Source organism: Phoca vitulina, unplaced genomic scaffold (assembly GCF_004348235.1).
Source record: "Phoca vitulina isolate PV1807 unplaced genomic scaffold, GSC_HSeal_1.0 scaffold8, whole genome shotgun sequence".
Lineage (NCBI taxonomy): Eukaryota > Metazoa > Chordata > Mammalia > Carnivora > Phocidae > Phoca > Phoca vitulina.
Genome location: NW_022589711.1, coordinates 70,517,651 through 70,543,290, shown reverse-complemented (window position 1 = coordinate 70,543,290; position 25,640 = coordinate 70,517,651). Strand labels below are relative to the sequence as shown.

Below are 25,640 nucleotides of genomic sequence, written 5' to 3'. Positions count from 1 at the left end.
CCTTCCACTCATATGTTGAAGCCCTAACTCCCAGTGTGACTTGAAGATAGGGCCTGTGAGGAAGTGATAAAGGTGATAGGAGGTTATAAGGGTGAGACACTATTCTGATAAAGTTGGTGCCCTTATAAGAAGAGGAAGAAACACTAGGGCCCTTTCTCTGCTATGTGAAGACCCAGCGATAAAGTGATCATCTCCAAGTCTGGAAGAGAGCTTTCACCAAGGAAGCGAATCAGTTGGAAACTTAATCTTGGACTTTTTAGCCTCTAGAACTGTGAGAAATAAATTTCTGTTGTTTAAACCATATAGTCTATGGTATTTTGTTATGGCAGCCTGAGCTCATTAATACACCATTTGCTGACTAAACTATTTGTGTATTTTAGAGCAAATTTCAGGTAAAAATTTTTAAAACAATTATTTTTGTTTCAAAAAATCCTATAATTTAAGCAAAATTTTTGCCATCTTAGTTTTCATTTTACGTACGAGCAAATGATTGACACTTTAGAAGATTATGTAACCTAATCAAAATGACTCAGCTGTTACCTTTATAATCAAGGCTAAACATTGGGGTGCAATTGATTTCTTGGGGTTAGTCCAGGAATCATTTATCTCCAGGATTCCTGCTCTGGGTATGAACTCATCTAGCACTGTCTCTGCTGAAAATGGACAGTTAATTTGATACAAGCAACCTCAATTTTTCTACTCTTTGGCCCAAAATGTTTCCATATCTTTATTAATTTTTCACTTTTCTCTCACCTTTCCGTCTCCTCCTTCCTAATATCACTACCTGTGATTTTTGTAACAAACTTTGCCATGCTCTCCTTATCCTCCTCTTATCCTAAAATTCTTTCTCTATTTTTCTTTTAGTCTACAAACACATTCACATGCTTCCCATTGTAATAAAGCTTCATATTGTTTTCAGATCGCAGACCCCTTTTTCTTCTTTTTCTCACCATCTATTTCTAAAAGAAAGTTAGGTTCTCCCACATTTATTTTTGTCCTATTACAAACATAATATACATGCACAATGAAAACAACTTAGACCACATACCACACACACACTATCTGAAATCCTACCATCCATGGATAACCATCAACCTCTGTTAACATTGTTCTCTCTCTCTCCTACCCTCCCTCTCTCTTCAGCTATTTCCCTCTCTTTCTACCTCTTTTACTTTCTCAATCTCTCTCATCTATCTAAAATCTATTGTGTACGTATAACCTCATCCGCTTTTGTGCCATATAGATTTAATATTTTAAATTAAAATGTTATTGAATTATTGTTTTTATTTTTATAAAATAATGCAAGTCTATAAAGTCAATAATAATACAAGACTTATATTAAACATATTAAAAAACCACTCACAGTAGTTTCTCTACATTCCTCTCCACCCATTCATCTCCTTATAGATGAACCTTGAAAAGTTTTTAGGTATCCCTTAAAACTTTAATTTTCATATTCTAATTCATATGCTGTATTGCTCGGGGTCCCAGTAGAAAAAGAGATGATTAAAGAAGTTTAATGAAGAGATGATTTACAAAGGAGAAGGCCAAGTTAAGGAAGCAGGAAGGGATGATAAAACACCTGGGACTTGTATTAGTGGAACTAATAATAGTAGGATGCCATTATCAACTCTAGGATTGACAGTGGCAAGGTCAGAGAAGTAATTACCAGAACACAGTAAGAACAGTAGGTGGAAGAGAGGGCCCACCTTGGAGAGCTGTGACCATAGGTGGTGGAATGCAGACACTGCCCAGCCTAGGGTGGGAGGGTGGAAGCTACAGGACCAAATAGCCTACTCTCTACTTCTTCCTGTCCTCCCGTTTCCCACTAATACATCCCATTAAGCAAACCCAGCTAGAAGCTAAAGACAAGGAACCCAGATGATAGTCTGAAGAGACCAGCCTTCTGAGGCACAGAGCAGGTTAGAAAGGGTTACAATAGATCTGCAAGAGCACAGGGAAAATTACCAACACATAGGCCTATACTAATATTTTTTGCTTTATGGATTTATATCTTGACAACTAACTATGATAATAATTGAGTGCTTTTTCTCACACTTTCTCATCTTTTCTTTTCATATATCTCATAATGTTGTACTTTATAAATTTTATTTGGAAACAAAATTGTAGCAATTATCCAGTGTTTTACATAATTATGTAAATAATTATTCACTGCTGAGCCAAGTAGTGTACTATGATGTTTCCATTTTTTTATTTTATTATGTTAATCACCATACATTACATCATTAGTTTTTGATGTAGTGTTCCCTGATTCATTGTTTGCATATAACACCCAGTGCTCCATTCAGTACATGCCTTCTTTAATACCCATCACCTGGCTAACCCATCCCCCCACCCTGATGTTTCCATTTTATACCACTCTTTACCTTACTCTATCTCCAGAAATTCATAATTGCCCCATATCTTCATTGTTTAGTTTTCTGTGTGTTTGTCACTATTTTTTTCCCCCTAAATGTCCAAAATTATTCTTCATAGGGCCAAACACATCAGAGAATCTTTCAGTTCTATTTTCCCCTGGAACATTCTTTTCCTTGCTTCAATTTGAATCAGTTGCTTTCTTGGCCCTGATGTTAGCTGTCCACCCATGACTTGTGTCCTCAGATTTATCTTTCTTTTTTCCCTTTTGCTGAATTCCATGTCTTACTCTTGTGGTTTTCTTCTTTGTTTTGGTAAAGTACACTATCTACTTGTTTCATGAGAGAAGGTGCAGAAGAGGTAAAATTTTGAGTCATGCATGTCTGGAAATATCTTTATTTTACTTTCACATTCAATTGATAATACGTCTGGGGATAGAATTCTAGGTTGAAAATCATTGTCCTTCAGAATTTTATAGGCATTGCTCCACAACCTTTTAGCTTCCATAGTTGCTGTTCACATATTACATGCTGCGATGACTCTTGTTCCTTTTTATGTGACCTGTCTTTCCTTTCTTAATGTCTGCTGTTCTGAAATTTCATGGTGAAATTTTGGACTTTGTTTATTGTGTTTGACACATAATAACCTTTCAATCTCATCTTGTTTTTAAGCTCAGCTCAGCAAAATTCCAATATAATGTGTCTTTAATAATTTTTCCCCCCTATTTTGTTTTTTCCTCTCTTTTGAACTCCTGTTGTTTGGGTGCTGGATCTTCTGATTCTCTAAGTTTTATTCTGCACCCTGCCCCCACCCCAGCATTTAGTTTGTGAATAACTTGTAATAACTATTTTCAAAGTTGGACGTATTATCTCTTATAATGGGCAAAAACATACACTTTCATACCCAATATGTGCCTAATGTTCATTAGACCAGTTCTTCTTTCCAAACACTTTTCATAATTGTCCTTCTCAATGGATCCTGACTCTCACCATGGTGTTTGCCCCAGAGCGTTAAACTTTTAGAGATACCAAACAAAGGAATACTTGGAAATAATGTTACCTGTGAAGACTACCTTAATTAAGGTGGCATAAGAAATAGTATATTTTGGCCCAAGTTAGAATATTTTGAATTCGGGCTTTGTAGAACAGGATAATGACCACTTTTGTTTAGCAGACCTTACCCAATTATTTTCAATGTGTATTGCTCCTGAGGGAAAGACCCATAAAAGTAAAGAAAGTAAAGCATCTGTTAGAAATGCAGGAGCAGACTTATGGCAAGTATCCATGTGGAATTACTGGAATTCAAACATGAGATAGCTGTCACAAGAATGAGTACTAAGGTAATTATTGGAAGTGAAAAATTAAGTCAGATAGTAAAACTGATTTGGAAAATTAGTTTGACAATGAGGACTGAATTTGCCCACTAGGTTATTTATGATATTTTCCATGAATTGAGCAAGCTAACAAGCTAAATCCAACTTCTAATGGTTTGATGAAAATACGGCATGTGATAAAATAGAAGAATTTTATTACATATGTGAAAATATGTAAAATTAGTATTTCAATTCTCCCAACCCCTTCTCAGTATATCAGGTTAAGCAAGTTACCTTTAAGTGAAAGATTCAGCAGTATAATTAATAGCCTTTTATTAAGTCTTGGTAAAACCTTTTTGGTATACTGCCCAGAAACTAACTGAAGAATGATTATAACAGCTGATAACAAATCCTTCCACAATATAAGTTCTTTGATTTCAACAAAATTAAAGAAGAAGGGTCCAATGGAGTTGTTAGCTGATAGATTATTAAAGTTTATTAAAAAAATCAAATTTATTTTTATGATTAATTTTTATGTGCTTTTTGTCTATGATTTGGAAATAGTTTATGGAAAGGATATCCCATTCCTATACTATTATTTATGAAAATAGGATTTTTTTTAGAAGATTTTATTTATTTGAGAGAGCACGAGCAGGGGGAGGGGTAAGGGGAGAGGGAGAGCCAGACTCCCTGCTGAACAGGGAGCCCAGTGTGGGACTCCATCCCAGGACCTTGGGATCATGACCTGAGCTGAAGGCAGACACTTAACCGACTAAGCCACCCAGGTGCCCGAAAATAAGGTTTTTTAATACATCTATAATAGCAAAGTGTAATAATAGAATTTATGCTGAGCACTCTTTAACTTTAGCAGTAAGAAATATCCATCCATTAATATTTTAATTGAAAAATAAATAACTCATGTTTCTCACTGAGATGAAATTTAAAATAATAACTTTAAAAATTAATAATTCTATCAAAATCTGCAATACAGATTTTTTCATTTGTGTACTACTAATAATCATAAATGCTAACTCAATCCAGAAAAAAATGTTAAACATTTTGACCTTTTTGACGTGACATTTTTAAACATAAAAATTCAAATTATAGATACTCAGAATCATCAAAAAGTTGTTTTAAAAGCATTTAAATTTGTTATTTGGGATAAAATTCTTTGGGAGAAATGAAAAGGAAATACGAGAATAGAAAAGAATGCAGTAAAATTTCCAACTGCTAAAATATATGTGTATATATATATGTATTTATATATATTTTAATGGTTGTGGTAACAAATTACTATGGTATTTAAAGTCCATTGGATAAATAGAGCACAACAAATTTTAAATATCAGTATATACTATATTTTTAAAAATCACATCCTTGCAGCATACTTAGAGGTCAACTTAAAAACCACTATAGTTTTTTTCTATTTTCTCCTTCATACTGTAACTATTTGTTTTAAACTTTTAACCCTTTTATGAGAATGCAAGTGATTGAGGATATGGACCATGTTTTCTAAGTTTTGTGTCTTTCACAAAATTTTAACAAAGTGTCTTATTCACAGTGGGAGCTCAACTAAATATTTACTGAAGAAATTATTTTTATTTTATCAAAGGGAGTCAGTTGTTTTTACCTAGACTTCAGTTTAGTTTTTCCTACTCTTGATAATCAGAACAACTGCCTGATGGAAATAAAATTTGAATTTAAAAAGTAACTCACGTATTATCTTTAAAATGAGAATAGGAACAATATTGTAAGAAAGAAACAAGGATATATTATAGTAAACCAAATACATTTTCTTAAATGTGATTATTTTTTATATAAAATAAAGCAACATTTAAGCATTCAGAAATGTATTTATTGACATAAAACTGTAGTGTATATATACCCGTAACTAAAACCAGTGTCTTTTCATGATGATTCTTTCTAATGTGCACCAAATTAGAAAGCAGTAAAAACACCAGCAGATGGGTCAGAGTGGTTGGCAACAAACCTTTTCTCCTCAGGTCACTGATAGAATTGTAATGAAAAATTATATATTCTTTTGTGCTTTACTCAGCACCTCTGTTTAGGACACCATAAGCACAAGATATTGCCTAACATTGCCTTATTTGCTGCATATGCTATAATCTAGCAAGAAGAAGTAGCTTATGCATGCAAACTGGTTTACATGTATAAAGCACTTCTGCAGTTTTCGAGGATTATCAAGAAGGTTTGGTCTTGTCCTGTGATTATAATCTTGTGGAATTGCATTTAAATATACAGCATTTTACTCTGTACTTAGTATTATTCAAGAAATAATATTACATAGCAACCTTTTAAAAAATAACATAACTTAGACAAAAGCAAACTTTAAAAATACAATAAAAACTCAAAACCAACTTAGAAATATCAAGTTTGGGTTTAGGAATTAGATAGCCTAAAATCTCCCTTATTTTTTACCATTCCCTTGTCACTGAAATTGTTGCTTGAAATAAGAAAATATTATCTTGAATTTATAAAATTTTTGTACTCAAAAGAAATTTGGAAAAAATAAAAAAAATTAAAAAAGAAAAGAAAAATTTGGAACTATCAATATATATGACAAACTTTTATTTTAGCAGTATCTTTGTGAATACTAATTCTAGGTAACATTTACTGAGTACCTCCTTTGTACCAGGAACTCTGCTTAGCACTTTGCATTTAATCCTTACAACTCTCTGAGGTAGGTAATATTACTGTGCCCATTTTACAAGGTCTCCAAATCAAGTTTCATGGATGGCAAAAGGCACACATGGAGACGTTCATATCCTGGTCTTCCTGAACTGCTTATTAGACTGTAAGCTCCTTGAGGAGGAAGGGGGCAGAGTCTTAGCGTATCTCAGTACCATCACAGTGCTGATTGCATAGAGGAGAAAGCTAGAGAAGACCCTTTCACTGGGTGTCATGACAGTGGGTAATAGCTAGGTGTAGCAGGTGAGTGGCCAGACCAAGAATTGTAATGCTTCAAACAAGCTAAGAAAAATCACATTTGTTAGGACATTAGAGTGTGAAAAGACTTCCACAAAAATGATAGAGTACTATGAAAATTAAATGTTCAAACTCACATCTAATTTCCCTATGATTACATCTAATTAATCAGTGCCAATTTTATTATTTATTATGATGTATGATATTGAAGACCAGGGAGTTTCTATTATGTTAAGCTAGTTCCTTTGTCCTCCTATAAATCTTTAACAGCTTCTTACTTCACCTTAAGGTTTCTTTTCAACTCATTTGTATCTCGGCAAGGAAAAAAATATGGAAGGGAAACCATGTAAATTAGTTCAATTTCTCTGAGGCAGAGAACTCCGGGCTATGAATTTCTGGTATTTATGTGTTAGTCGAAATAAGTAATTAGAACTTAAAAGTGGTCTTTTGGGTTCTTTATTTAAACATTTACTACTTTATTTTCTTAGTAAATGAGATCAGGAATAGCAATTTGATTAAATCACATTCATCACCTATAAAAATGTTAAACTTCTTTATCATTGTAACTTTGGGCTTCTCAAAGACCACCAGCATCCTGAAGAAGAGGACAAGAGCCACACAGGAGCCATTCTCCTGCTCTTGCCCAATTCAGAGTCCCCACAATTTTTCTAGAGTTCGCAAGCTAGCACAAAAGTCTTTTGAACTATTTAAGTTCACTTTAACTGTGTCCTGAAGTCCTAAGTAAAAATAATTTATTCCAAATTGGTCCAAAGGGAATAAAAAGCAAAGTGAAAAGAAATAATTTTATGTTGTCTGGACTGCCAAATTATATAAAGGTAAACAACTCTAGGGGAAAAAAACAAAAACAAGTGTTAAGCATTTTTTCCCCTCCACTCATAAAAAGTACTTTTAAAAAAGTGCCCTTCTTTTATGCACATTAAAGCAAACAAAAAGGATTGACTCAGTGCTCCACTTTGTGGGGAAGACAGCCTGGAGATACTTTAGCTCCCTGCTAAGCCTTTGGTATCCATCAGAACTGTATTTCCATAGTTGTAAAATTGACTATAAGTGAAAGTCTGTTTAATCATCTGTGCATTTCCAATTTGCCTACATAGGTAAAAGCACTTAGAACAGTGCCTGGCACATAGATAGTACACAGGAAATGTTAGCAATAGCAATAGAATGGCTTAGATAGCATCTGTATACTGCCATGACAAAGAAGGAACGTCAAAGGGGATGACTATCTAACCAGAAAAGTAAATAGGGATTTTGATAAAGTCTGAAATTGAACATTCATGAAGTTTCAGGAGCCCACCTTTAGGATTCCTGCAATCCTACTCTTTCAATTTGTCTTCAAACATAATACAGAAAATATGTTTTAACAAACAGAGCAATCCTTTATTTCAAATTTCTCTTAGACTGCTCTAACTTATTTAGGGTTTGAGGAGATATAAAAATGTCCAGCTTAGGGCGCCTGGGTGGCTCAGTCGTTAAGCATCTGCCTTTGGCTCAGGTCATGGTCCCAGGGTCCTGGGATCGAGCCCCGCATCGGGCTCCTTGCTCCGCGGGAAGCCTGCTTCTCCCCTCTCCCACTCCCCCTGCTTGTGTTCCCTCTCTCACTGTGTCAAATAAAATCTTAAAAAAAAAAATGTCCAGCTTAATCACTGTTTGAATGTACTTTATAAAAAATACAGCTGAGAAAACCATGCTGTGCTCAATTTAAAAGCGAACGAAAATAGAGCTCAAAGGACTGAACTAGCAAGGAATTAACATAGGTTTATAATAGATATTAATATTAACTGATAACCCAGGCTGTGTGACTGGTAAAATCTTTTCAGTGTTTAATCTTATAAAAATCATTTGGTTATCAAGCAAAGGAACTAATTTTTTTTTCTGAGTACCAAAAGTTTTGGTAAGCCTACCAAAAATAAAAGTTTTTTTTTTTAATGAACATATCTTAATATACTCAATAAACCATTCCACGTGAAAATACAGAAAAAATAAAATTTTAAACAAAATATAAATTCTAATACAGAAGAAAAAAGCTGAATGGGAGCAATAGAAAAGTATCAATTTTAACATGGACCTTATTACCACTAGCCAAAGCTCCTTTCGTATGAGGTCTGTGGGTAAGAAAATGCCAACATAATCATATTCAAATATGTAAATGAGCTGCAGCTCCAGGTTTCCAGTCACATGCTTACTGAAGCAATAACATGATACATTGACACTGCTTCCATTTCAGGAGAACCTGGTTATAAAGAATAGAGCTAGGAACATTACAATGTACTTGCCCTTTGGTGTAGTAAATTGAGCTAGACTTTTTGGTTTACTTAATTACAGAGTCTTACTATCAAAAATAGATGCTCTAACTTAAAAAAAATACTTTCTTTGGTAATTTTGGATGACATTTCTGAGAAAAGCCCATAAAAGCTCCCTAAAAAATAAAATAATACTTCAAGACGTAGATATAAAATTCTCAAAGAATCGTCAATTAAAAACACACAACTTCCTTCCTGTTTCTGTTTTTGTCAAAAAAGCAGGTTATCTTTACACAGTCTCTGTAGCTCCAAGGAATTCCATTTCCACAGCAGCTTTTGGCGCTTGGGCCGAGCTACTCTTCTTTCGGAATTCTGCTGCGATTTCCTCAAAGGACTTTCCTTTGGTTTCTGGGACTTTGAAAAATGTAAACAGAGTAAAGGCCAGGACCACTCCAGCAAAGAGGAAAAACACATAAGGTCCACAGAACTTCTGCATAGAAACAAACAGAGTTCCAATTAGCAGCTGTTCTACTCCATCTCTGTTTAGCAAATTTACACAATATTAGGCTGCTTACCGCAATGTACTGGAAACACAGAGCTACAATGAAATTGCAGGTCCAGTTGCTAAATGCAGCTATTGCTAAAGCAGCAGGCCGGGGTCCTTGACTGAAGAACTCTGCCACCATGAACCAGGGGATAGGGCCAGGCCCAATCTCGAAAAAACTGACAAAGAGGAAGATGGCTACCATGCTTACATAACTCATCCACGCCAGTTTATCCTGAGGAAAAAACAAAATGAAAACAAAAGTGGGGTTGGGATTATTGGCTGCTGCTTCCTTTAGCTAAGTTCACCTCTCACTGAGTTCAGAGGTGACGCGGCTCTCTGCCTGATAGGTTTATGTGCAAATAACTACAGATTATTCTGGTTTGAGACGGGTTTATTCTAGTCTCGGTCACGCTTAAATCTTTTGAACCCTGTCATTAGGAAATCCTCTGGATTAGGACTTTGATTCTCAGTCATTCTTCTCCTGTGATAGAAGCAAGGCAAGAATCTATGAGCTTTGCTCCTATTCATACCAAGATTGCTAGACAGGATGCCTTACCCTCCATGAAGTAGTGGATGAGGATGCTGGGTTGGAGAGGTCCTGGTACATGCCCTGGGTCACATAGGTAGCCAAATGGCAGAGCCAGTGTTAGAACCTGAGCGGGGCTGACCCCAGAGACTATGCTCTGACCATTTGGCGACACTGCCTCCCTTGGTAACAAGTGCAATTCTTGTGACATTTAAGTCTTTAAACCCCAAAAGCTAGTCCCCCTTTACTTTACATTTCTCCCTTGTATTCTATGCTGTTCCTCTGGCTTTATTTCATAAGTCAGTCTCAAATGTTTTGACATACAGAGCACTTTAGCCTGGAACACAGAAGTGCTATCATATGGTAACCAAAAATCTCAGTGCAAAAATCTACACTTACCAGTAATATAAGTCCCACAGACATGAAGATGGCACAGACAAACATCCCACTCATTCCTGTTAGAAACAGAGAGCGTCGCCCTGCCTTTTCCACAAGGAATACCTAGGAAAGTTTTAAAACATACTGACTTAGTTTTTACTGCCGAAGAGGTAATTTTAATTTATACAGCTGGAAGGAGGCAGTTCTATAATCCCGTTTTACAGATGTGGACCTGAGTTGGGGGGTGACTCTTGCCTCAGGTGGCAGAACTGGTCTCAGTGAGCAGAAGTAATTAACAGATACCTGCTTCATTTAGTCACAGTGATTTGAATAGGCCATTCTGGACAAAGAGCCATAACCTTACCATCACTCTGCAATTATCACTTGAGTACAGTATTAAGAGGCTGTACATCTTGGATCTCTTCCAATAGATTTCTTGTACATTTAAAATGGCTCTACATAAAAAAGGACATTAATTGATCTTTTGATAATTATTCTAAGTACAAGGTTTTGTGCACAGCAGACAACTTGAAATAGTATAACTGTTGCGTTGTCAACCATTCTCATCCAACTTTCTCACTGCTAATAAAGTCAAATTACGACCTGACAACTTACAGAATTTGATCACTTTACCAGATAGTCAGATGTGCATTTTTCTGGTGTGCCTAAAGTGTATTTGGTGCTGGAAGTGAATTATCCATTTGAAAAGATAAGACTTTAAAGCAAAAGCTTAAAGTGCTTTCTTATCCTAATTTAGGAGATAGATCATTGATACCTTGGGGTCTGTGGACCTTTGCATTAATGTTTAACATTTACAATTAGACAAGACCAATGTTTGTTTATACAGACTCTTCTTGCTTGATCCTTGGGATACTGCCAAGGTTGGTGAATCACACACAAAAATGATCTGTCATAATTTCTCACTTCAATGAGTAAATTGGCTTGGCTCATCAATCTATCAGTGAATCAACAGCAATTCAACAGCCTTGAGCTCTGGCTCTGAGAATATCTGAGAAACATTTGTTTTCACCTATAGTAAAAGCCCCTTTCATTTCAGAGGCAATTCATATTTGGGTTTCAGATCACTTCAGGATGATGAGCAAAGAGCCACACTTACTGTTGAGAAGGTAGTATGAAAAACACCTCATGCCCAAGTTCATAACATTTATCTATATAATTTGACTCTATGACTTTCCAAGTTGACTTGATGACACCATGTCAAGCTATCAAGAAAATAGAAGCATTTCTTCAGGAATGAGGGCTTTACTATGTTTCTTCTGTTTCTGAACAATTGTTACTAATAGGATAATAAATTATGAACTCACTCCTTGAGGATGGAGATGTCTGCCTGACCTAGAACCCTTGTCTTTGCCCAAGACAGTGTGTGTCACGCAGATCCTGGATGCCACTGCTTCTCCTCTAGACCCATCTGTGTCCCCATTCCCTCCACATTTCTTCCTGTTTTGTTTTCTCTCAAGTTTACAGGCCCTCTTCTACCAACCCATCAGTGTGGGAGAAAATATGGAATGTGGAAACATAATTCAGCATGGAGTTAGGAAAGTCTTTCTTTTCCCAAATACTCATTCCGAAAAAAAAATTGATTATGTCCCTTCCAAGTTGGTGAAACACTTAATACTTATCAGTGCATATTCCTATTTGTATATCTTTATTTGAAAAGATACACAGAATTCAATAACATTGGTTAATTTAGGGGAGAGGAGTTGCATGACTGAAGGACTATGCTTTTTGTACTTTTTGATCCTTAAAACAACTTTTCAAAAATAAATATAATTAAAAATCTTAAATGTTATCTGTAGCCCTGGAGGGTTAATTAGACAGATGATTAGAGCTGACATTTAAAATGTCACTCATCTGTTCAAAAACTTTCACAGAATAAATGGATAAACTCTAAAAAGGCATATTCAAAATAATCAAGAAACTTTTCCAAACAACTACTCTTACTCCAGCTGGGTTGGTGGGGAGGGGGGCAAAAATGAAATTCTGCAGTAGTTTCCTTTATAGGCATTTAGAATTTGGGTTACCCAATTTTGACAACTTGTTGCTTTACACAGCAAATCCTGTTACACATAAAATGTTTTAAGCATAATTTCTATATTAGAAAAATATGTTGAAGTAGGATTTGTCAAAAATATATCTCAGGAGACAAAAGAATGTGAGTAGCCCTTGGATTACATCCCAGTAGCAGGCCTTCATCGATTTTGAGTGGCCTTTTGGCTTGAACAGGCATTATCTCTAAAAGCATGTCTACAGAACTGCTGGTGTTCCCTTGTTATCTGTTCTCCCTCCTCTTTCCAAGGTCCAGCACTGTTTAATGTAGTCTGGACAAATCTGCTTTTTGATCTAGGTAGCTAGGCTGTAATTTATTGACCACCCTAAGGTAATAGTTAAAAGTCCATGTGCAGAGAATGAAAAACAAGTGACTGAAGTATATTGAATATAACATGGTGACCAACATTTAAAAGCACAAGCTTTTTGAATATCCTGCATTCAAAGATAAAAATAAGCCCAATTATCCTCATTTTAGAGTGAATTACATGAGTTGGGAAGTTTTAGGGTTTTTTGTTGTTGTTGTTTGTTTACTCTATTCTTAGATTATTTATGTTAAATATTGTCAAGATACTGAATCATTCATTATATAAGGTATTCGGTCTTGAAAAGACTATATGACTTTTCCCCTTGTGAGAAAAAAAATAACATTTCAAAACTAATAACATTTCAAGTTATACCACTTCTACTCCATCTCTTATAATATCACACACACTTTAACGCATCACCAGAAGTTATGGCCTTGTGAGCTATCTAGAAGCTCTGTTCATTAACCTAATATCTTAAGCATTTGCTGAGTCTGTTTAACCCTGTCACGGGCATAGATACGTTACAGAAGACCTTATTTTTTTTTTTAAGTGTTTTTGCCAAGACATCAGGATAAAAAAAGGATTTCAACCATGGAAAGAGAGGAAACTAGGTAGAAGACCCAATATTGATAGGAATGACAAGTAGTCACCTGATCCCAACAGATTCAAGTACAGAGCAAAGGAAAAGGACTCCATCTATTTACACAAGGAAGAAGTCCTCTGTGCCCCAAGTAAGTTATTAATTCACAAATGAGTGACTAAATGGCATCCCAGCAAATGGGGACAACTAGTGATCCACTTGTTCAGCCATGCTTAGTAGTTTGTTATTTGCATATAGGACTCTTCCCGTGACCCACTTGGTTCTATACACCCAATACACATGAGCAATAAATCACTGGTTGCTTTTAGATCACAAGGTACCCCCTTCCCCCATTTCTGAACTGAGGAACAAGTAGCATATTTATCTAGGGTATTAACTCACAGAGAGAGCAGTGAAAACCATGTTGATGGCGCCAACTCCAATGGTTGCATAAACAGGTTGGCTGATTCCAGCTGTCTGAAAAATGCTGGTTGAGTAGTAAAAGATCTGTAAAGTAATAACAATTTAGCTTTAATCAAGAATCCTAGCACTGGTAGCTTGAAAGCAAGAAATATTTTAGGTTGTTTATTTTTAGTAGTTTCTATGGAACCATGGTCCCTAGAATGCCCTAAACATTTTATCTGTCCTCTTCTTCCAGGCAATGAGAAACCACTATCAACCTTTAGTGTTTGAAACTTCTAATTAAAGTTCTCCTTAAATTTAGCTGAAAACCTGGAGTCTGCATTATCTTGATGTTATTTGTTAATTTTTAAACTTTTTGTTAAGGTATAAAATACATACAAAAAAGTACACACAACATAAGTATACAGATTAATTTTTACAAACTGAGCACACCTGTGTAACCAGCACACAGATCAAGAAATAAATAATTTCCAGTCTTCCAGAACCCCCCCAGAATATCCCCCTATTTTTCCAAGGAAGCTCTTCAACCTCTATAAGAATTCTGTATAAGAATTCTGGTTGCTATTGCTTTTAATCCAAAATTTTTCACTAATCTCTGTAGACATGGAGAAATCTTCAAAATCTCTCTAATGGCCTTTATTATTAATTATGTTTTTACGTTTATAATGGTCTTTTTAAGGCCATTCTGTCATTCTCTCATCCTGTCTCATTCCTTCCCCATTTAACACATCCTGTTGCTGGCACCTCTTCCTGCAGATAGGGCTAATGGAGAAGGACTGTACAGACTGTGCTCAGAGAGGAGTAGCTTATAGCACACTGTACACTATCCCACATTTTTAGGCTGCCCAACAGCCTCAGTTCAACATTTCCTGGATGCCTCTAAGTCAGGCACTGGGATAGTAGCTAAAGCAGGGAGGTTCAGAAAGACCAAGTATTGTTCCTTTGGATATACGGGAGAAACTGAGAAAATGGATACAAATTTGGTCTCCAAAGCCCGAAGTTATATAGAGTATTAGATTAAAACGGACATCAAGGAACCATTAAAGGAGGATAGAGATGACAGAAGAGCAGTATTCACCTTGTTGAGTGAGGTCCAGGTCTCCTTTTGTTTCAACAGATGAGAATTACTTTCTTTACCTCTTCCAAGACTCTGCCCATCCACAAGCCACCCCCTTGTGGATCTGTAATTAGCTCATAATAGAGGAAGCCCAAACCACATTTTTAACAGCAATAAAAGAGGATAAGTGATTTTTTAAATCTTTTTTTTTTAGCAAATGCTTACTTTTTTTCTTCTAGTGGCTAATTGCCAGTAGAACAATTTTAGTCTGTGTAATGCGGTGATTTCAGTTCAAAACCTAAAAACTAGTTTAACATTCAGTATGTTTCTTAATCATGTCTTGTCTACTGCCCTCATTCACCACTGTCATGCCAGTTCACACTGTTGTTTCTTTTGTATGCTGGCTCCCCAAATAGAGTGAAAATTTCTTTTCTTTTCTTTTTTTTTTTTTTAAAGATTTTATTTATTTATTTGACAGAGAGAGACACAGCGAGAGAGGGAACACAAGCAGTGGGAATGGGAGAAGGAGAAGCAGGCTTCCTGCCAAGCAGGGGGTCCAAAGGCAGACGCTTAACGACTGAGCCACTCAGGCGCCCCTAGAATAAAAATTTCTTGCATGGCAGGAAATTTCTTTGCACCTAGCCATTTGGTTTGATTTTGTTTTGTTTTGTTTTGTTTGTTTGTTTATAAGTAGGTTTCACACCCAGTGCAGAGCCCAACACAGAGACCAGCATAGGGCCTGAATCCACAGTCCCAAGATCAAGATCAAGAGTCTGATGCTCAACCAACTGAGCCACCCAGGTGCCCCTGGTATACTTCATTTAAATAGGTAAAGGGAGGTGGGTGCCTGGGTGGCTCAGTGGATTAAGCGTCTGCCTTCAGCTTGGGTCATGATCCCAGGGTCCTAGGATTGAGCCCTGCGTTGGTCTCCCTGCTCAGCGGGGAGCCTGCTTGTCCCTCTCCTTCTGCCCCCCGCCAATGCCCTCTCTCTCTCTAAAATAAAGAAAGAAAATCTTTAAAAAAAATAATAAAGATACACAGATAAAGGGAACCATGGACTCCTTTTGCCTGGACTATCCGGAATCCTAAACTTGCTATTCAACTCTAGAAGCCCCTTAATTTAAGGTTTTTTTTTTTTTTTTTTTGTATAATTATTCTCCTTTTCCCGCTTTTGTATTAATTATGATTTTTGCTTTTTACCTTCCATCTTAATAGACACACAGTGTCATTGATTGTTGATATTTTTAAAAATTCTAATCCAATTTTAGAGAGCAGATGAGGCAAAACAAAGAAAATTAATGCTCAGTATATGTTTATTGTAGTAAAACATGATATCAACATTTTAAAATGCCTTTAGTTATTTAAATTTATACCCCTTTCCCGGGGTCCAGAGTCTCTTATAGTTCATCTCCCTCTCTGATTTCTGGATATTATATGTAACTAATGAATCATTGAACACTACATCAAAAACTAATGATGTACTCTACAGTGGCTAACTGAACTAATTAAAATAACTCAAGAAATTCTAATACAAAAAAAAAAATTTATACCCCTTTCTTTCCCTATTTTAGGGAGTTAGAGAGTATTCTTAAACTTACCCCATTGATTCCAGAAAATTGCTGAGCCACATGCAGCATCAGTGCGACTAGAATAGGCTGTCGGTAGCTGGAGTTGGTGAAGAGCTGAATTATGGAGACTTTCTGTTCACTGGATGCTTCTTCTTTTTCCTTTCTCATCTCATTGATGTCTTTGGTGACATCAATACCTCCTCTGAGTCTTTTCAGGCCTGCCCACAAAATGATCAGATTGATACAACTCAGGTCAAAACAAAAGCAAATTTATTTTTATTATGTTAATGAAAGAGCTATAGTTCTGCATAGCCCATTCTATTGCTTTACAGCATGAGTGTTGGCAATTCTTTTTGTTAAATTAAATCCTGTTTTTAAATTTTGAGAAAAACATTTGGCTTTATCTAATGACAAAGAAAACTATGATCTTTGTTATCATAGAAGCATAATGCAGGTAAAGGTCTTTTAGAAGCCTCTGGTTGAGTCCAATCCTGTGCACATGGGTTTCCCACTTGGGATCAAGTGTTTATGGGTTTGAAATGGCATGCGTGAGTCATATTGAAGTGATCTTGCACATTCTTCTTACATGTAATCATTGACTTCATTTGGAAAGCGCTCATACCAACTTGACCAGTAAACATTCTTGCACACTGTTTTTCATTAGCTGATAGTTCCAAAACAATAGGAAGAAAGAAAACCACCCACAGGCTTACTTTTCTTTGCTTTGACTTCTTCATCCAACTTGATGTAAAGGTACCTGGGGCTTTCTGGACAGAAGAAGAGCAGCAGAGACTGGATGATGGCTCGCACAGCAGACAAACCAAGCAGGATATGCCACCGCTCATGATTGCCCAGGATAAAGTTGAGGCCAACAATCTGAAAAGGCAGGGAGGAAGCATGGCAACTGCACAACACTTTGGGTCTGCCTTCTGTAACCATTTGTTGAAAAAGTACGTTGGTTATTTAATAGTAATCCCTGACAACTTTGATTCAAGTATGCCCAAAGCAGAAACTATTACTAGTGTGTCTTACTTAACTAAATTTGGGACTATTTGTTTTACAAAGAGTACACTTAGGTTTGTTTTCATTAACGCATATGGGCCATTTAGGATGGGAAACAACCAAACTTTTAAGAACACATTTGACATCTAAAGCAACACCAAAAACCATGTGTAACTTTGGACCCTAAAAAATTTCTCCTTAGATTACCCAGAAAAATAAAATGGGATTATATAGATAGAACAATTATTATAATGAGACCCAGATTTATCATCCTTATTGCAGTGGTTTACCCTCTGGATAATCCTAGGTTAAGGGTTCTGAGGACTCTGAGTCCATGGGATGGAAGGGAAGGATAGAGCCAGCTGACAAAAAACTGCTATGGTAATCATACACATATTAATTGTCCAGGTAAGATGCTCAAAACAAAGGAAATCCAGCAGTTAAAAATGTGAAGTTTCCAATTCTTTGAAATCTGAACAGAATAATTTAATTCTAGACTAGCTCCAGAAGTTCAAGACCTGGCATGTTGGGTCATCTCTAGTGCCAACCCTACCACAGATCCAAGGGGAGAAGTGAGGAATGAAGCAGTAATAATTTAGCTTTGAGCTAAAAAGCCTAAGTCTCTACAGCATCCCCACTCCCAATGGTGGAACTAGTTTTTTCCGCTGTGTCGATCTATCAGGGAGGAAGAAGCTGGATAAAGTAGAGGATGGGTGAAGTAGGGGATGGGAGTTTTTACCTGACTAATAAGAATGCCCGTGACAATGGCCAGCTGGTGAAGTGTGCCAAGAGCACCCCTGAGTGTGGTTGGAGCAATTTCACCAAGGTACATTGGAACCAAGCCTGAAATTAGTCCTGCATAAAACATGAACATAAATGTGAAAGTGCAGCCAGGACTATCTCAATAACAATAATTTGGTTTAAGTATAGTCAATATCCTGACTAAAAGGTCCTGTCAGAGTCTGTTGGAAGACCCCTTGTCCCCAGTCATAGACACAGTTTATGCAAAGAATATTTGTTGATAAGACTCTATTGAAGTTGTAGTTGGATATAGCAATAGAAAGAAATGGTTAGTCATGGATTTGGCAATTATTCATAGCATTGCCTTATTTAGTTAAAACCATGTTAAAATTGACTTTACATCATAATGCCTCAAGTTGTCTTCAGAAAAGAGACTGAAGAATGCTTTAATAATATTCTTGATCTAAACTCATAGTGTTAAAGGAAATTAGAACATATCTAGGCCAATCTCTTTACTTGATAGAGGTGAGAAACAGTTTATCCAAGATCATAGTGCAATAGAGCTTTAGCACGAGAACTACAAGCCCTGAGTCTACACAATGTGGAAGTACCTCAAGATCACTGTTAAAGTGGTGAGGGAGGTGTGGACAGGTGGAAGAGGTTAAGGAATTCAGGGGCTCTTCCCTCAATTACTCCACGCAGAGCAACCCAGCTTCTTCTTTATTCTCTCCTAACAATGGGCTTCAGAAAGGATTTTGGTGCTTAAAGGAATACCAAAAAATTGAAAAGCCCTAGGCAATTCTGCCTTCTATAGCTTTCTTAAACACAGATGTACTCAGTCACGTTGGAAATGGTGGAGTATCCAGCCATTTGCTGAGTGCATAAAAAGGTTAGAGACTATCAACAAGCAAGGTGGAATGCAATGTTTAGTATTTTCTTGAGAATTTAAAAATAAGACTTGTTAGAGTCTTCCTCTTAGAGAGTTTGTCTATAAAATGAAAATATATGGTTTTTGTGTAAAAGATTACTTTGGGAACTCTTTCAATATGTTTTTAATGCTTTAAATTGTTCTTAATATCTCACATGAACAGTTGCATGATTGATATGGCATCTGAATTTTGGCTGACATTTACATGTGACTCTAATGTGTGGTCTATTGAACTTAAATAAGAAAAAGCCCATTTAGGGCGCCTGGGTGGCTCAGTCGTTAGGCGTCTGCCTTCGGCTCAGGTTATGATGCCAGGGTCCTGGGATTGAGCCCCTTTTCGGGCTCCCTGCTCCTCGGGAAGCCTGCTTCTCCTTCCCCACTCCCCCTGCTTGTGATCCCTCTCTCACTGTGTCTCTCTCTGTCAAATAAATAATAAATAAAATCTTAAAAAAAAAAAGAAAAAGCCCATTTATTTGTCCCTTTTCCAGGCTGTACTTTCTGTGTAATACCTCCTATTGTAGCTCAAGAACATAATAATGTAGATAAGCTCACAGGTCTGAGTTCACACAAATTTAAAGTCAAAATGTATTTCCTATAATTTTTAGCAATTTTAATGCTCAGAACAGGACCAGGCATAATTTTAAAAGATAATTGGGGAGTACAAGTTACTTGGCTATGCTAGTGATAGGTTGCTCCACAATGTTTATAGCATTTCTTTTCAATTTTCCCAAAAATATTTGTGATTTTTTTTTCATACTGTATTTTTTAAAATGGAGAAAGAAGAAAGAAGAATCATGATTTGGAACTCCTTGATAGTGTTATTCTTTGCATTTTACAGAACATCCAGTTAATATATCTAAGGCCAGGCAGAGACAGTGCCAGAATTAATTCATTCTGAATCTAAATCTCTCCACATGTGGGTTGCCTCTTCACCTTGATAAAGCTATCCTAGCTTTCAGCTATTTGTATTAACATTGAAAACAATGAAAAGAGACTTTTAATTAGGTTATTAACTTGTGGGTATTTTGGACTTTTGTTTCAGGGGATCATTGAAGACACATGAAGCTATAGTCTTTTCTCTTTGCAAGTAAAAACTATAAACATTTTATACATCATTTTGTGCTCTCACACCCTCCCCTGGCCCCAGTGGATATTAGTGCTTTGAAAGACAGCTCTACGATTTGGGACAATGGGTTAAAACCTTGGCTCCAAACCATCAGAATCAGGGCTTCACTGGCATTGAGAAGCTAAAGATTTAGCTATTTTAGAGATGAAGTGATCCTCCCTTTTAGAGATGTTCAGACCTCTGCTGATTATGTTTGCTTCTGAAAATTTGAAACTTCCAAAAGTTTGAAAAGCTATTTCCAAGAACTAGTGATTCCAGATATTCAGATGTGAGGTTCGCAAGGGGCGCATCCTTTGTCCATTATGAACTCCTCTACCAGCTGCTCCTGCCTGACTCCCTCTCCCTGCGGTCACTGCCACCGTAATGCTTCACCCAGCCGCATCTGAAATCCAACCGCTAAGGGAATGTGGTCTGAGAGATGGGCTTGGGTGTCAAGGTCTTTCCAGAAAGGAGAGATAGAGACCTAGGTGGCCAAGTAGGCCATAAGAGCCAGGGTGGAGGTTCTGGGTGTAGCAGTGTGCCACTGTCTACTGCAGGGCAGGAGCAGTAACAACAGCTGGCTTTTCTCGGCAGCTTACTATAGGCAGGCTCTATGCTGGACATTTTACATGTATTCTCACAAGTGCCCTACGTCGTACATACTATCTCCTTCATTTAGCAGATCAGGAAGCTATGAGTTAAATTATTTATCTTCGATTATACCACTGGAAATTGCCATGAGCAAGAAGATAGTTTCACAACTCCCACTTACTGGTCCCAAACCTCCCTGACTCAGGACTTCAATTTTATGCTATTGCCTTTCCCTTTTGTGATGCCACCTCCGGCTTGAAAACTTCCCTGCATGTTACCGTATCTGCCTTTAGAATAATTTTAAGACAAGTGTGTGTGTGTGTGTGTGTGTGCACACGAGTGTGCATGGTTGACTTACCACAGTAGAGTCCTGATATGCTTCTTCCTGAAATTATAAGAATGTGAGATGGTCCCAGTTTTGAAAACCCCATCAAGAGAGCTCCAACTAATGAGAGAATGTTTGCTACCAACATGGCTTTGATTCTGAAATTTTAAAAAGCAAGAATTAAAAATTCAGCATCAAAACTTGATAAAATTATTTGCTTTCAGAGTATGCTAAGATATTTACTTAAGAGCAGTTATTTTAATTTTTCTGAAAAAGTTAGTTGGGGAATTTTAAGCCATGATTGCTAGTTTGATTTATGGGTGGACTAACGCATTAACAGTAAGTAATGTTTATAATGAAAAAATCTGGGTTTCATGCATGTGATCTCTACAGTTTAATAGAGATGACTCAGTTGTGGTGATGACTGGTTTGATTTAAGATAACACTTCTGAAATTTTTTCAAGCAGTTAACTAAGTTTTCTACAAGTTGCTTGTTTGAAGTAACTGTCTGGTGATAGCTATATTCAACACTGTAGTTGTAATCTATTACATCCTCTTTCTTTCCCCTCTTTCTTCCTTCTCTTCTCTTTTTCCTTCCTTCCTTCCTTCCTTCCTTGCTTTCTTTCCTCCCTCCCTCCCTCCTTCCCTCCTTTCCTCTCCTTCTCTTCTCCTTCCTTCCTTCCTTCCTTTCTTCCTTCCTTCCCTCCTTCCCTCCTTCCCTCCTCTCCTCTCCTTTCTTTCTCCCCCACCTTCTTTCTTTCGTTCTTAATGATGCAGGTTTTAGTTGATGTAGATGATGTAAGGACTTTCAAAGTTAAATTTATTTTACTATGAATTATTTGGAAGTAAATTAAAATTTACTTTAAGTGTTTTATCATAGAGAATTATAATTATTCTTATTTTAACATTGCATGTCATCATATTTCCAGAACCTATGAATTAATGTCAACCAACGTAAAATATGTATAAAGCTGACAATAGCAAAAAAACATCATTTTCAAAATTAATCATATGAAAATTAACAACATTTGCAGATATCTGATACTTTTATTCCTATTAAATGGGAAAGTGGGGCACAAAAACCTTCTTTAAAGTTCAGTAGATGATGATAAGGCCAGTAAAAGAATCTGAATGGACAGGTGTGGAAATATTTGTGCCACAAAGAAATGTAAGCATCTTGTTATGTTCTGTGTCAATGTTTCAAACTTGAATAGGTGAGCTTTTTCTAAGCAAGTATCTTTAACACCAGACAGATTTTTTTTTTCTGGAGAGTAAAATTATGTAGTCTTATACTGCAATGATTGCCCAACAAGTATGTGATAGGCTTAATAATATCCCGTAAGAGTCCACATCCTAATCCTCAGACTCTGGGAATATATTACCTTATATAATAAAAGGGATTTTGCAGATGTGATTAAATTAACAGTTTTGAGATAAAGAGATTATCTTGGATTATCCTGGTGGGCCCAGTGATGGAATCACAAGTATTCTGGTAAGAGGAGGGCAGAGGAGAAGATAATGTAATGGCAGAAATATGATTGGAGTAATGTACTTTGAAGATTGAATGGGGGGGCCACAAGCCAAGCAATATGGTGACCACCGGAAGCTGAAAAAGGGCAAGGAAATGGGTTCTTCCTTCTGAAGCTGCAGTAGGAACCAGCCCTGCTGACACCTTGGCTTCAGCCAAATGAAACTGAATTTGAGCTTCTGACCTCCAAAACTATAAGAAAATAACTGTTGTTTTCAGCCACTGTTTATGGTAACTCATTAGAGCAGTAATAGAAAACCAACATAGGAAAATGTCAACTACTCAAAGGAAGGGGAAACAGTGATTTAGAGCTGGTCAGTTTCAGAGCTGCAGAGCAGAAAAAGACGGGGCTATTTCTCTCTGAAGTACCCTTTCTCTACTCAAGTTCAGAGGGCAAACAAATTCAATAATTTACCTTAAGAAATTGTTACTAGCTGGCTAGTACTATATATTCTGTTAGGGAATATATTCTATTAGGGAGAAAAACTCTTAAAAGAGATAGCTTGAAAGTATATTTGATGCCAGATTGCTCTAAAGTCCCTCTTCCTTATCATCGGTGGGTGCTAGAGCACTTTGTACCACTTAAAGGATTTTAACTTCTGCTCAGGCATGAGAAATGGCCAAGAATAAATAATCCAAAAATACATGAAATCACTGAATCAGGGAGAAAGAAATATATTTCTAAGTATATTTCTTTAAATTTTGCTCTAAATACTCCTGTTAGCGTAGGCTTTAACACTGTCATGATCATTGTCTTCATCAGCATCAGCATCAAAGTAAGGCTACATTCAGTGCCTGCTTACTATGTGCTAGGCATTGTGATAAATCCTCTGTCTGTGCTCTCATGTAATTCTCACAATAATGCCATGAGTTAGGTATTATTTTTTCCTACATTGTAGATAGATGGATGGGGAAACATCTTAGAGAACCTAAGTAACTTGCTCATTTTCACACAACTATTAAGTGTTAGAGCTGGGGCTTGATCTGTATGAAACCAAAGGTTAATGCTTGATTCTAGTGAGTTCCATTTTTTTATACAAAAGAAAGAATGCATTTAAAGGCAGGCTATGTATACCTTCCTTCACTGACGGTAGTGTGGATTGCACAGACCATGGTCTTCTCCACCATGTCATTGTAATTAAATTTTAAGTGCGCAACTTCGGGAAAAATTGACCCTGAGAAGCCAAATCTATGAAGCAGTGGCCACAGACATTTATTGCCTATTACACAATTATAAGGAAAGACTTTTTTTTTAAAGAAGTAATGGAAAAATAAGCTTTTATTTACTTATTTTTAATTGATGGAGCAATGACCTGGTCAATAAGGAAAATCATGTCATTTCTCAATGAATCTTCCTAGAAAAATACTTTATATAGAGACTGAACTCTTTTGTCTTAATTTTGATGTTAAAATTATTTTTAAAAAATTTTTTAAAGATTTTATTTATTTATTTGACAGAGAGAGACACAGTGAGAGAGGGAACACAAGCAGGGGGAGTGGGAGAGGGAGAAGTAGGCTTCAGGCGGAGCAGGGAGCCCAATGCAGGGCTCGATCCCAGGACCCTGGGATCATGACCTGAGCTGAAGGCAGACACTTAACGACTGAGCCACCCAGGCGCCCCTGATGTTAAAATTATTAATTTTGTGGGTGCTATTCATGGAGAATCATTTTTCTACTGATACTTGGAAGAAGCCTCACTTTTAGTTTACCAAAGTCATTTGATAAATGATCATTTGACATTGCTTTGGGGTATGACCATTGTTGATGCTAAATTCTAAGACTTGAGAGGGTATGCATCCTGTATCCATCACGAGGACATGAATTAAATGCTTTAGAGTACATCACTAGACATGTCAAAATCTCATTTCTAAATGAAATGAGAACAAGGGCTTACATTTTTTCTTTCTTTCTTTTTTTTTTTTTAAAGTAAGCTCCACGCCCAACTTGGGACTTGAACTCACGATCCGGAGATCAAGAGTCGCAGGCTCCACCAACTGAGCCAGCCAGGCACCCCTTAAATTTTCTCTTTAAGGGTGGAAGAGGTATAAAACATTAGTAGCTGCTAAAAGAATTGGTTGATTCATATTTTAAAATTTAACTTTGCTTAATTTTATTTATTGTAGAAATATTAATCTAGAAAATTTTCCAATTATTGCATAAACCAGTTTGGTTCAAATTAAAATGATTTAAAATTTTTTTTAACAATTAAAGTCAGTTTATGAACCCTGTAACTTGCAGATTCTGATTTTAAGTCAGCTAAATACCAGCAAATTGATAAAAATGTGAGAAACTATTATCTTTTGTGGTAGAGGAAAGTCCCTTTCAAGTAAGAACAAGAATAAAACTTGGGTTATTATGCTACTCATTTTTTTTAAAGATTTTATTTATTTATTTGAGAGAGAGAGAGCATGAGAGCTGGGTGAGGGGCAAAGGGAGAAGCAGACTCCCTGCTGAGCAGGGAGCCTGATAGGGTCATGACCTGAGCCGAGATGCTTAACTAACTGAGCCACCCAGGTGCCCCAATGATACTCATTGTTTAAGAAAACTTCTTATAGCCTTATATAAAATCTCCAGTGCAAGAGAAGGAAATTATCAGAATTTTAATAATGAGAGAGATAAAATTATAATTTAAAGTAAGAATATAAAAAACTAAATGAATTGTAATCTAGAATTACTAAAATAGTTACCTATATATATATACATCTGTAGTGGTTTTTGCATTTTCTAAATTTTCCGTATTTGCATATTTATTTTTATCATCAGAGAAAAAGAAATTAATAAACAAAAGGTGGCCTCAAAACAGAAAATGAGTCCAAAAAAAAACCCATTTGATTTTCTGATTTTATTTCCTCTCTCTGTGTGTGGGGGTGGAATCCCAATTTTTAGTATGTCACATGACTAAGTGAATGAAATTTAAGTGTAAAGGAGTTCCAGGGAGTTTTTTTTTAAATGACATTTTTAATCCAATACACTTGATAAAAACCAGGGTAAAGAAGTGGAGACACTACTTGCTTCATCTCTGGTTGGGACTTTGAGAGAGCAGTAGCAACAGCTAGAAACCCATGCCAAGT

At 36.4% G+C, this 25,640-nt stretch overlaps 1 protein-coding gene across 1 annotated transcript in view; it reads right to left on the bottom strand.

Annotated features, from left to right (window-relative positions):
* Positions 1–9,027: 9,027 nt before the first annotated feature.
* The window catches only part of SLC2A2 (solute carrier family 2 member 2), a 33,561-nt gene continuing 16,948 nt past the window's right edge, over positions 9,028–25,640 (bottom strand). Inside the window, exons 4-11 of the mRNA XM_032406197.1 lie at positions 21,075–21,199; positions 18,091–18,206; positions 17,063–17,225; positions 16,380–16,567; positions 13,704–13,808; positions 10,368–10,469; positions 9,471–9,674; positions 9,028–9,385 (exon numbers count right to left, since the gene is read on the bottom strand). Coding sequence (XP_032262088.1) covers positions 9,185–9,385; positions 9,471–9,674; positions 10,368–10,469; positions 13,704–13,808; positions 16,380–16,567; positions 17,063–17,225; positions 18,091–18,206; positions 21,075–21,199 — 1,204 coding nt within the window. The 3' untranslated portion in view covers positions 9,028–9,184. The remainder of the gene's footprint in view (positions 9,386–9,470; positions 9,675–10,367; positions 10,470–13,703; positions 13,809–16,379; positions 16,568–17,062; positions 17,226–18,090; positions 18,207–21,074; positions 21,200–25,640) is intronic.